Here is a 12,955-nt window from a genome sequence, read left to right as displayed (position 1 = left end):
ATGTGAAGAAGTGAAGAGAAATATGATCAGGTTTGTAACATGGTGTTGAGTTTTCAAATGAAACACTGCTCCTTTTTGGATGTTTAAATTGTGACTGAGTCAAAACACAAAAATAACAAAAATGTAGCTTACTTTCTACAACAACTGTCCCGTCATACACATCTGGTAAGAAGTGGGAGGGGCTTGTAGCAAAGCTAGTGGTGCTAAATTAATAAGCTAACAGTCTAACACTGCTTATTTCATCGTATGAAAGACTTTATTAGGTCACAACATTCCTGCTGAGGGAACAGGAACAGGAAACATGACCAAATAAGGAAAGTGGAACTAAAAGGGGGCAGAAAGCCAATGGTGTTAGAACTATGCTGCATGCAACAGTCTGTAATTATGTCTGGGGCACACAGGGAGCCTACATAGGGAGCCTCCTTACACATGGCAGTGGAAAGAAAATGTGGATTAACACTTAGCTGTAGAGGGAAAGAAGTTAATAGAGGCCTCTGACACACACACATGATTGCATGGTGGGGTGTGTGTGTGTGTGTGTGTGTAAGACAAATGATGCCATATCAGCTTCCTTCTAAGTCTCCAGAGATCCAGAGACCAAACTGTGTGTGTGTCTTAGTGAAGAACGCCCCCCCCTCTTACACACACACACAAACAGACATTATTATATCAGAGGTCATGTGACTTGCTTTGAACACACACAGAACAGTCTAAGGATTAGTGTGAAACCAAGTGTCTTAGTGTAACCAAATCTCCTGTGTGTGTGTGTGTGTGCTTAATGTAAACAATTCTGGTGAAAATGGAGCCATGAAGTCTGTTCACAGGCTCAGGGCTCCTTCTGATGGCAGGTGTGTGTTAACCACACTGATGTACACTGACTCATTGTGTGTGTGTGTGTGTGTGTGTTTAATGATGTGTTTAAAAAAATTTATTATGAAAGTTACCCAGTTATTGTGAGTTCTGACGCAATGGTGGTGATAACAGTGTGGTTTCTCTTCTCAGACCCTGTGAGAATGAAGCAGCGATGATGGTGGATGTAGAAACAGCCAATCAGGTAACAGCTCCAACCTTCAACCTTCCTCTAGTTATTAATCATCATCCTGTTGTTTCAGGTAACTGACTTTTTATTTATAAAAGAGAAATTTTTCATTACTACACCCATGTCACCAAATTATTCTTATTCGCTGTCTTTCGCTGTCTTTCGCGTAACAATAAGTTACGATGTGGGTGGAGTCAGTGGCCGTTGTGGGTGTGTCTATAACGTGACTGATGTTTTTTCCACCGTATGATTTACTGCATCTGTAAATCAGGAGCTACAACTAAATCAAAGCCCATGTGGTGTTGTTGCCTCGTGAGGGAGTGCATTGTCATAACATGGTGTGTGTGTGTGTGTGTGTGTGTGTGTGTGTGTGTGTGTAGGCTCTGGAAGCGGAGCTTCTGGTAAAGCAGAGAGAGGTGGAGCGTCTGATGGAGGATGTACAGAAACTTCAGAGCAGCCTGACTGAACTCACCGACTCAACAGCCAATCAGATTAGAGAATTACAGCAGCAGCTTGACTCCAGACACGCACTGCTGCAGGTCTCACACACACACACACACACACTCAATCCAAGCCTTGTTCACTACATCGTTAATGTCAAATATTATGGAATTACTATAATAAATAACACTGTGAAATGTGTTTAAATGTTTAAATATGGTGCATTATGGGTAATCTGCACCGGTCAGGGCGTGTCATTCATACGGATACTAACCATACTGTGGGATTTTATGAGTGCACTAGTAGGCTTCCAAAATAGTGCTCTATGTATGTAGTGATTAGGGTGTGTTTAATATGGAAGATGTCTGGTACTCATCCCCAATAAATACTTCGGGAGTAGGGAGTAAAGTACAGAGATTAATGAACAGGTACTAATTAATGAGTAGGAAGTGAGGAGTGTAGGAATTATGGAGTGGGCAGTACTAAAGTGTACATATAATAGTGAGTGGGAATTATGGAGTAGGGATTAGTGAGTAGGCAGGAGGGATTAGTAAGTAGGCAGTAGAGATTAGTGAGAAGGCAGTAGGGATTAGTGAGAAGGCAGTAGGGATTAGTGAGAAGGCAGTAGGGATTAGTGAGAAGGCAGTAGAGATTAGTGAGAAGGCAATAGGGATTAGTGAGAAGGCAATAAGGATTAGTAGAAGGGCAGTAGAGATTAGTGAGAAGGCAGTAGGGGTTAGTGAGAGGGCAGTAGATATTAGTGAGAAGGCAGTAGGGATTAGTAAGTAGGCAGCAGGGATTAGTAATTAGACAGTAGGGATTAGTGTGAAGGCAGTAAAGATTAGTGAGAAGGCAGTAGGGATTAGTGAGAAGGCAGTAAGGATTAGTAGAAGGCAATAGAGATTAGTGAGAAGGCGGTAGGGATTAGTAAATTGGCAGTAGGGATTAGTAAATTGGCAGTAGGGATTAGTGTGAAGGCAGTAGTGATTAGTGAGAAGGCAGTAGTGATTAGTGAGAAGGCAGTAGGGATTAGTGAAAAGGCAGTAGGGATTAGTAAGTAGACAGTAGGGATTAGTGAGAAGGCAGTAGGGATTAGTGAGAAGGCAGTAGGGATTAGTGAGAAGGCAGTAGGGATTAGTGTGAAGGCAGTAGGGATTAGTGAAAAGGCAGTAGGGATTAGTAAGTAGGCAGTAGGCATTAGTGAAAAGGCAGTAGGGATTAGTAAGTAGGCAGTAGGGATTAGTAAGTAGGCAGTAGGCATTAGTGAAAAGGCAGTAGGGATTAGTAAGTAGGCAGTAGGGAATAGTGAGTAAGTAAAGATTTTTCAGTGTTTTTATTTTTATTTTGGTGTTTTATTTTATTTGTTTTGTTTTTAGGAGCTTGAGGAGAAACTGGAGGCTCAGTCAGATTATGAGGAGATAAAAAGGGAACTGAGGTGAGTTAAAAACTCTGTAAACTGTGTAATTATACTGGAACACACCACACTTCAGTTTTACAGTTTTATGTGTGTGAGAATCTGAGTTTCTTTGCATGTCGATAAAATCTCTATGATTGTCGTCCGTCTTAAAGAAAAGAAGTTTTTAAGCCGATTATCGAGGCACTTTGCAGAACTGGTGGATATTGAAGTGTAAGGTTTGGGTCTCAGTGTGTTCAGTGTTTAAAGAGCAGCGCTGTGCTTTATCAATTCTCAGATCTGTAATGAGGTTGTTAACCCCGTTAGTGTGAGCCGTGAGCTGATTGATTAAATCTCGACTCCATAACTGGATTTAAGACCATTAGAGTGGATGGAGCTGGCTGTGAGTGAATGTGGGCCGTTGTTTAGTTGGTACACTGCGTTTAAATTCGTCCTGATGGCCTGTCGGGACACATTCCTCTGTAATGGAGGGAAAGGTTTGGGGTAACTGTGTGAAGCCACATTGGTGTGTTTGAACGCTGACTTTTACTTTATAAACATTTAATGTTCCGAAAATGAGATTATAATAAGATTAAAATTGTCTCTGCAGTAAAAGGTCATGTGTTTCCAGAACACACACTATTTTTATTTCCTGTAATAACAGCTGTATTGTATTTAATTATAGCACACTTACAGTGTGTGTAGTGATCTTTTAAACTTCTCTGGCTTGGTTATTTCAGTAGTGACAATAAACAGTGCTTCAGGGTGAGAGGTGAGACTCCAGTTGAGCTTCTCTCTCTATTCAAGAAAGTGTGTTTATGTGTGTTCATTCCTACCTCTACAAATTTGTTCTTATTTCGTGTCGTTCTCCCATCACTAGAGTCCTGAGAGCCATGGAGCTGGGTTCCTCGGAGCGTCCTGCAGAACAGGTACCACTTTAATTTGATGAGGCAACATTCTGTCTGTCTGCAATATTCAGGTTTAAACTTCTTTCTTTGACTCGGAGCGCAGGAAGCTGTTCTTTCTTCATCAGGATAAAAATATAAGATGTGTTTCTGCACAGGGTTCCCCGAGAGGGCAGGAGGATGGTGGGCAGGACAGAGACGGCGTCCAGAAACAAACGAGTAGCAGAGACCTCAGTGGTGAGTGACTGAGGCTGGATGGGATAAACAGCAGGAAATTAAAAACATAAATAAATGAATAAAAATAAAATAAATAGATAAAAACACTAAGTGCCATAAAAGAGACTTGTATGAAAAAAAGGGCAGTGAAGGATGAACAGGATGGAGTTAGTGACCACAGACACTTTTTAGGTCACTTAACTCCCTGCAGCGACACACTTGTTAGGTGTGAGTGTGTGTGAAGGGGGAACAGGAAATGTCAGGTCAGTACACACCTCTGGGCTTCTTAATGGAGACTGATTCTCCTTTGGGATGTAAATCTCATTCTAAATCTGCTTTACATGTTTTAATTGTCATCTGAAGCCAATAGTATTCTCTCTGTTTATTTGTTTGTCAGTTTGCTTTCTTTCTTTCTTTCTTCACCTGTATGTCAGGGTATGTGGTGTTTAATATTGTCGTCTCATTAAGGTTCTGCAGAGAAGCGCCTTCCCGCCTCACCCTCCACCACACCTCCTCCACCTGACCACACCCACTCACAGACTCCACCCCTTTCTCAAGTCCTCCTGAAGAGTAAAGCTCCATCTGAGTCGTCCTGCTCGTTTTCTACTGATTTGTTCAGGCACAGCTTCAGCTCTACTTTTCCTCAAATCTCTGGGAAATCCTCTACCTCGTTCCTCCAGCGGACATTTGGTCAGAATCTGTACAGTGCTGACCCGCATGCGGAGGAGGAATTGGACACTGCTGAAATCGCACGGCAGGTGAAGGAGCAGTTGATGAAGCACAACATCGGGCAGCGCGTGTTTGGACACTACGTGCTCGGGTTATCTCAGGGCTCTGTTAGCGAGATCCTCGCTCGCCCCAAACCCTGGAACAAACTCACCGTTCGTGGGAAAGAACCATTCCACAAGATGAGGCACTTCCTGTCTGACGAACAGAACATCCTGACACTGAGGAGCATTCAGGGACGACAGAGAGGTAATAAACCTTATTAAACATTATTAACATTAATAATATTATTAACATTCAAACAATTAACATTTCTTTCTCTTTAAAACTCTCTCTCTCTCTCTCTCTCAGGTAATATCACCAGTAGAATTCGTGTTCCTGAAAGCAGCTCGACTGAATCCCGTAAGTCGATTTTGGATCAGACCAAAAGAGACCTGCAGGGTCACAAAGGTGATTTCCTCTGACTGTGTAATGTCACTTCCTGTTAGGTTTAATAATATTATGTGTATTCAGGAGGCAGCAAGGCAATGTGTCAAACACGCCTGTTTTTTCTAACGGTTTTGCAGTTGAAGGCGTCCACTCCTCTTTATCGGATGACAAACTTCCCTCCGTCCTGGACGTCCAACAGGTGGCATCCATTCCCACCATGACCTCTGACCTTTCCGGTATGGGCTCCAAATTGCTTGGTTCCTCCATTTCTTTGCTGCCGTACTCGCCTCTGGAGCTTAACTCTGCGAACAACACGTCTTCCTCTCCTGTGGTAGACTCGTGGAGAAAGCAGTGGTGGAGCACCATACACTGTGAACAGCACAAAGACACAGACACGCAGGAAGACACAGAGGTAGATGAGATTTATGGAGCCTTGGGATATAGAATGTTAATTAAAGGCATTTCTTTGTGTTCTGTATGTTATGGGCATGACCATACCACATCCTTACCTCCTGTTGTCCCCACAGGCTGGCAACATGGCGTCGGAGATTCCTGTTTCCTCTCAGGATTACTGGAAGGATCAGTCGAGCACAGAGTCTTCATTTAGCAGGAGGTCAGAACAAAATCTTCAGATGTCCAACACAAATGAGACGCCTCACAGCAGCCCAGTGCTACCTTCCTCTTCGTCTTCTTCCTCCTCGCTGCAAACAAAGCAAATGAAAGCCACGATGACGCCGCTTACATCCGAGCAGTACGAACGATTCATGTATCTGGAGGTGGATACGGTGGAGCTCACGCAGCAGGTCAAAGAGAAACTCGCCAAGAACGGCATCTGCCAAAGAGTGTTCGGGGAGAAGGTATGAAATTCGGTGGGGTGAGGTACACACAGGCCATGCCCACTTCACTGAGATTAACACACACGCCACGCCCACTTCACTGAGATTGACACAGAGGCCACACTTTCACTGAGATGAACAAGGGATGCACATCTAAAGACGTGTGTGTGTGTGTGCTCGCAGGTTCTGGGCCTCTCTCAGGGCAGTGTGAGTGACATGCTCTCTCGGCCAAAGCAGTGGACTAAACTGACTCAGAAAGGCAGAGAGCCGTTTATACGCATGCAGCTGTGGCTTGAAGGAGAACTACAAGACCCCATGAGGGGTAACACACACACACACACACACACGTATACACACTCACATATATTCATACACCTCATTGTAATGCAGTGTTTAAATTTAATATTGGCCCTGTCTCCCAAAACGACTCAGTAGTCAGCTTGTGTTTAGGTTGAGCTGTGAATCTAAGCAAACTGTGTGTGTGTGTGTGTGTGTTTGGTGTTAAAAAATATTTTATCCACTGAATTCTGAAAGCCTCATATAATAACAAAAACAGTGACCTGGATTTCTAAGACGAAATAACTATGTCATCTTATTAATATGCAGTGACGTGTGTGTGTGTGTGTGTGTGTGATGACAGAGCAGTGCATGATGAATTACCTCAGCTGTGTGACCTAAATTAAAGAAAATTAAAGCAGGCTTGAAGAAATTCTGCTCCAGGGTGTGTGTGTGTTTGAGTGTGAGGCTGAGGGCACTGTATAACCCTTCATTAGTCACTGTAGATACATTCTGCTGAATGTCATCCTGCCCTCTAAACACGTAGACACACACACACACACACACACACAGTGATGTTTATTTGTTCCTGTCTCAGCAGAGACTTCAGTCAGTGAAGTCTCAGAGTCTCCTGGAAGCTCGTCTGAGGAGCTCATTAAGCTTGTTAGGGACCAGCAGGAAGAGGCTGAGCCTGAGTCACATGACACGGCAGTCAGAATGCAGGAAGTGGCAGTCATGCAGCTGGAACTCGACACCTACTCCATCAGCCAGAGGGTCAGACAGGTGCTGAGTGATAATAACCTCGGTGAGAGAATAAATAAATAAATAAAACTGATATTTAATACAGGCCTCAAATCTGAAATATAACAATAGTTTATTTAAAGGATTAATAAATTAAGGCTAGAATTAAAAGATTAAAAATAATATGTATGTGAAACACAAGATGTAACAAATAGTCATCATTACCCCGGTGTGTGTGTGTGTGTGTGCAGGTCAGCGTCTGTTTGGCGAGGCTGTTTTAGGTCTGACTCAGGGTTCAGTGTCTGATCTTTTGGCTCGGCCCAAACCGTGGCACAGACTGAGCGTGAAAGGCCGCGAGCCATTTGTGCGAATGCAGCGATGGCTGAACGACACAAACAACATCCACAAACTGAGAGAAATCAAACACACTGAGAGAAAAGGTACATTATCAGCTCAGAACACACACACATACACACACCTGCAGCTCTTTAAAATAATGCCTCCTTGTGTCATGAAATTACACCCAAACCTCCATGGGAGCCATGCTGGCTCCACCCACTTCTCTACATACACACTACATCATCTGGAGTTCCACATGTTACTGAGTTTTCCAGACTCAGTGTCCGGGATGATACACAAACACACACAAAAACTCAACATATTTCAACACATGAAGAACTCCAACTCTGCTGCATCCAATCAACAACACTGTTGATGTTGATTGGAGTGCTGAACAATTAGCACAAATAATTATCAAATATTATAATAAAATGGCTGCTGTGTTTTTCTGAAAACAGGACTGAAACGCCTGGTGTTTTATCTGGTGTGTGTTATTTGGTTAGATTCTATTCAGAGGCTGCCCCCTACTGGTCATTCAACACCATCACACTGTACACACGGTTCCAACACAAACCTCACTTTATACCTTCATTAAATTAGTTTTGCTGTCAGACTAAAAGTTGGAGTGTTTTTGTGCACGTCTGGTTTTAGAGGAATAAATGAGTTCATGCTGAGTATAACAGCACTGTCACAGAAAAACAGCTTTCAGCTTTCATTAAAATTCACTAAATATAAAACAAATTGTGACAGCAGTAAAGCAGCAACAAGTGTTATTACTATTCCATAATTAATATTATGTGAGTTTTTAGTCTGAATCGAATCTTATTACTGAATTTAAAACACTGTACTCTATAATGCTCTTTATAATAATACTGCTGTGTGTGTGTGTGTGTGTGCAGTATATCTGAAGAGGCGTGTGAGCTCGGTGTGTGAGGACTCTGTAGTGGACAGTGGTGTGTGTGTGGGAGAGTCTGGACAGGAGTGTGTTCCTCAGCTGAAGAAGTCTCGGGTCATCATCACTGCACAGGAGAAAGAGGCTCTGAGGAAAGCGTACGAGGAGAAACCATATCCTTCACCAGGAACCATCGAGGAACTCGCACAGCAGCTCGGACTCAAAGCCAGCACTGTCACCAACTGGTTTCACAACTACAGGTCAAACACACACACACACACACACACTCAAAACTCACATAAACTCATAACACACATACGCTCAAAACACATGCACACTCATAACACACACACACACTTATAACACACATACGCTCATAGCACACACACACTCACACACTCAAAACACACACACACTTATAATACACTTGCATTCACAACACACACATGCTCGTAACACACACACACACTCAAAACACACACATGCTCATAACACACACTCACACTCAAAATACACACACACGCAAAACACACACATGCTCATACACACACACACACTCAAAACACTCATGGCTTGTCTTTGGACAAGGACACTAGTAAAAGGTCATGAAGAAGAAGATAAAGTTACAGCACTGTGCACCAGAACTCTAAAAAATATTTTATTTTTTTACTTTATTATGTGTGTGTATGAGCTGCTCTTTAGACACAAACTTTAGTGCAGTGATTTAGGTAACACTTCCTGTTACCTGTTTCTAGGTCTCGTATTCGGCGTGGAATCATCATGGAAGCGGCTGCAGGGAAATCGGACAGCGTCTCCGACACACAGACGAGTGAAGTGCAGGAGCACGCTGAGGACTCCTCCTTCAACTTCCCAGAATCCTCAGCATCACCCGGAGTCCTGAGAGACAGCAGCCTGCGCAGACGCAAAGTCGCCAACCTGAACAGCATCATCCACCGTCTGGAGCAGGCGGCGAGTCGGGACGAGGCCCACGATGGCGACGTGTGTGAGAGTCAGGACGTGAGTGTGGAGTGTGTGAACGCTTCCTCATCAGGGTAACTGGAGGCGGAGTCTCAGGCACAGCACTGACAGTCAAGCAAGTCATTAGCATATTAGGCCCCACCCTGCAGGGGCAGCCTAAGATCAGTGTAATCAGCTGTGACTCTCATTTATCTCAGATTTATCTCATTTTATATTTTATTTAAAAATGTACTGGATGTTTAACAGACACTATTTTAGAATATTTGACTCTTTTCAGATGTTAAGCTGCAACACTGTGTTCAGAACAGCAGTGTTTTTATGCGGAAATGAAACAGGGAGGAAGAAAAGAAGAAAACGGTGGATTAGTGATAAAAATGACAAACTTAGTTTACCACAGCAGGAGGAGAACAGAAAGAGGTTATTATTATTATTATTATTATTATTATTATTATTATTATTATTATTATTATTATCATTATAGGGGACTTAACAGACTGCTGCGGCTCACTGGTGCAAAAAATAAACCAAAATCTATAAAAAAACATTCAGCAATAAAGGCAGCAACTGTTAGTTTCTACAATTTTTACTAATTTTATTAACGTGTGTGTGTGTGTGTGTGTGTGTGTGTGTGTGTGTGTGTGTGTACGTGTTGACTGAATAAAAAAGAAGCACTTGAGGAAGCAGACCTCTCTGCTCTCGGCTCTATGCAACTCTGCTTGAGATTTTGTATGCTAGAAAGTTAGACGTCTTTGTCTGAAAAATCTTTTTGTAGCTGTTGGTTTTATTCCTACAAACACCCCACTGCACCACACACCATGTTCTCTATATGAGCCACATGAACACCATCACCAGCCCTCAGTGCAGAGAGGGGAACTTTTTCTAGAAACAATTAAAAAAAAAAAAAAAACTTTTAGTGAGCAAACCACTATAGAACAGACGCCTTCGGTGAAACACAGCCGTGAAACAGCACTTCAAGCCTCAGGTCCTTTACATGAACGATACAAACTGCACTTTATGACGCGTTTATAACGTTTTTACACAGCGTGAGCGGAAACACTCGCAGGCTTCCTGTTTTAACTGCTTTAAAAAAAACACAGTTTGTAAAATATTCTCTTTCTGAAACAGTCGAGGTTGTGTGAATGCTCCGAAAATCCCCTGCCAAAAATTTTTTAAATGAAATCCTCATCAGCTCTTGAACACTGCACACCTTCACGTCGGCTTGTTAGACGTCCAACACACTGACTAGCCGAGTGACCCAGCCCTCGGTGTGGGGATATGAGAGGACCAGGGAATGAGAGAGATTCGTTTTGTGTGTGTGTGTGTGAGACGTTTTCCTTCTCCTTGTTTCACTTGTAATAATAATTCTAATAACAGTAGCAGACTTTTATCAGTCAATGTAGTAAATTATACAGGTATTTTATAAATATGAAAGTTATGGAATTGTTTTTATATTTATATATTTGAAGGAACATAAAATGTTCAGCTTCCATGTTGTCAGATGAACAAACTGCCGGCGGTTCAGTAGACCAGGCTTCCAAATGTGTGCTTTTTAACACAATCATTTATGCCTCTGTTAACGAGTTTAATGAACATGTTTCTGTGCACTAGTCATACAGGCATTATAAACGCATCATAACACATTTACACGACGACGCGTAAAGCACTTTTACGTCTGCGGCATTTTTAATCACATGGACAGATCACTTCTCAGTCACTTGACGCTACACCGAACCTCACCGAGTCTCTCTTCAGACTTCACACCGTCCTCGTTGATGGTCGTCTTGAGTCTCGAACCGGGTGAACGTCTGTACTACGCTACACTGACACGTGACCACACACTTTTACTCACACTCATGTTTAATTACTGACTCCTCGCCTTTTTATCTAACAGAACATCCTGCATTATAAAATAAAATTCTCTCGTTTCTGCCCAGAACACGGTGTGAAGTAACTTTTTTTTTTTTTTTTAATAAAACTGAAATTCCACAGCATCAGGAATGAATGACATCACTTCCTGTCTCAGGTTTTAACGTTTAAAGCGTCCATTTGGTGAACAGATTCATTAGGAGAAGCTGCAGAGTCGAAAATGTTGAATTTCTGATGCGTCATCACACAGTACACTCTTGACACATCTCATCCTTCAGCACTTCATAAACTCAGCATCAGCTTTATCAGTTATTAATTTAACAGTTATTTACTTTTTTTATTTTTTCCCCCCTTACCATTTGAATTAAAGTGACTGTGTATCTTATTTATATCATTAGTGTAAAGCTCTAATTTTTAAACAATAATAAAACGGTTACAGATCTGCGAGGAAGCTCATACGTCAATTACATCTTATTTGCATATTCTGCGCATATGGGAGTATGTGGGAGGAGTTATACATGATGTAGGCGTCAGATTCAAATCTCAGGACAAAGCTCCATTTACTAACTTTATGAAACTTTTCTGCTGTTATATTTTCTTTAATGTTTTTCGTTTTAAAGCTGAAGTGTAAATAGGATCATTCCATTTTTATATCTCAACGTGTAGCTGATTTTTATTTATATTCTCTGTATTTACAGCGTTATTCTGTCTTCCAGTCTTAATCCCAGACGCAAAAAAACACAAACAAAATCACTGTTTTCATCCTTAATGTTGAATATGTTCAATTTATCTAAGAAACACAGGTGTGATCGTGGAAGTAAATATATTTTGTATTTTCCTCTGTGTATCCTGTGTGTGTGTAATATTTGATACTTAAGTCATTTATTTTATTTATTCCAATAATTAACACCAATTTAGTCTGAAGAATTTGAAAATTTATTTGGAAAGTGATTTAAAAAAAAAAAATTAAATAAAAAATAAATGTTCTAATTTTCTTGTGTTCAGTGATTTGTTTTGTTTTATTTATTTCTTATTTATTCATGTCTGAAGGTGTCCTTTATTAATACAGGTTTAATGAAGATGCTGGAGCTGAATTCATCAAAATTACTCAACAAGATCCTCATTATTTATTATTATTATTATTATTATTATTATTATTATTATTATTATTATTATTAATATTATAACACCTGCCAATATATGAATGATGTCACGTGCATGAATGATTTCAAATCTAATTATACACAAATATACAATATTTAATTAAATGACAAGGTTTATTTCTATGATATAATTTAACAATGTCCATAATTGATCACAGATTAAATATATATATATTTTACTCTTCTTTCTTCTCCTTCTTGTTTTGTCTCTTTAGCAGCCTAAAAGGGGTATTTTAATGAAATTTTATATTTATATATATATATATATATATATATACATCAGTGGCGGACCGTCAGGGCCAGCAAGGCCTTCTCTGCTGGCCTAAACAGCAGTGATCTGAATCACTGACTAGCATTTTAATATATTTAATATATTTTTCCATGAACGTGTATTAAATTATTTATTCAATTAATTATTCCCAATAATCTATTCTCTACATTTTCTCTTGGTTTCGCTGCTTCTAGTAGTGTATATTTATGATGAGTATTTATCCAATCATATTTCAGCCAGTGGCTGACATCATGTGTTGCCAGGGTGAAAGAAATCTTCCTTAAGGCCTTCAGAATCAATAGTGCAGGCGCCCGGAGCTTAAAATAAGTGGCAATGAAATTGTTCCATTAACCAATCAGATTTCGAGTTGGCGTCACTGGGGCCATCTAGCAGGCATACGATTACGTCAGCAATTTCCCATCCTGTTGATTCGATAATTGGAGT

The 12,955-nt window shown here is 40.9% G+C and overlaps 1 protein-coding gene across 8 annotated transcripts in view; it reads left to right on the top strand.

Moving 5' to 3' along the window:
* cux1a (cut-like homeobox 1a) overlaps nt 1-11,818 on the top strand; it is a 27,182-nt gene extending 15,364 nt beyond the window's left edge. For 3 of the 8 annotated variants that reach the window (XM_058411926.1, XM_058411924.1, XM_058411931.1), the window contains 14 exons: nt 1,003-1,054; nt 1,420-1,578; nt 2,857-2,915; nt 3,754-3,802; nt 3,937-4,015; nt 4,463-4,969; nt 5,072-5,170; nt 5,287-5,561; nt 5,677-6,006; nt 6,169-6,307; nt 6,860-7,066; nt 7,254-7,442; nt 8,241-8,493; nt 8,989-11,818. In XM_058411926.1, coding sequence (XP_058267909.1) covers nt 1,003-1,054; nt 1,420-1,578; nt 2,857-2,915; nt 3,754-3,802; nt 3,937-4,015; nt 4,463-4,969; nt 5,072-5,170; nt 5,287-5,561; nt 5,677-6,006; nt 6,169-6,307; nt 6,860-7,066; nt 7,254-7,442; nt 8,241-8,493; nt 8,989-9,289 — 2,698 coding nt within the window. In that variant the 3' untranslated portion in view covers nt 9,290-11,818. The remainder of the gene's footprint in view (nt 1-1,002; nt 1,055-1,419; nt 1,579-2,856; nt 2,916-3,753; nt 3,803-3,936; nt 4,016-4,462; nt 4,970-5,071; nt 5,171-5,286; nt 5,562-5,676; nt 6,007-6,168; nt 6,308-6,859; nt 7,067-7,253; nt 7,443-8,240; nt 8,494-8,988) is intronic. The other 5 variants (XM_058411929.1, XM_058411928.1, XM_058411927.1 and 2 more) reach the window with 5 other exon arrangements.
* Nucleotides 11,819-12,955: the final 1,137 nt, after the last annotated feature.

Source organism: Hemibagrus wyckioides, linkage group LG16 (genome assembly GCF_019097595.1).
Source record: "Hemibagrus wyckioides isolate EC202008001 linkage group LG16, SWU_Hwy_1.0, whole genome shotgun sequence".
Classification (NCBI taxonomy): domain Eukaryota; kingdom Metazoa; phylum Chordata; class Actinopteri; order Siluriformes; family Bagridae; genus Hemibagrus; species Hemibagrus wyckioides.
The sequence above is the reverse complement of the archived record's forward strand: the minus strand, read 5'-3'. Positions and strand labels throughout refer to the sequence as shown.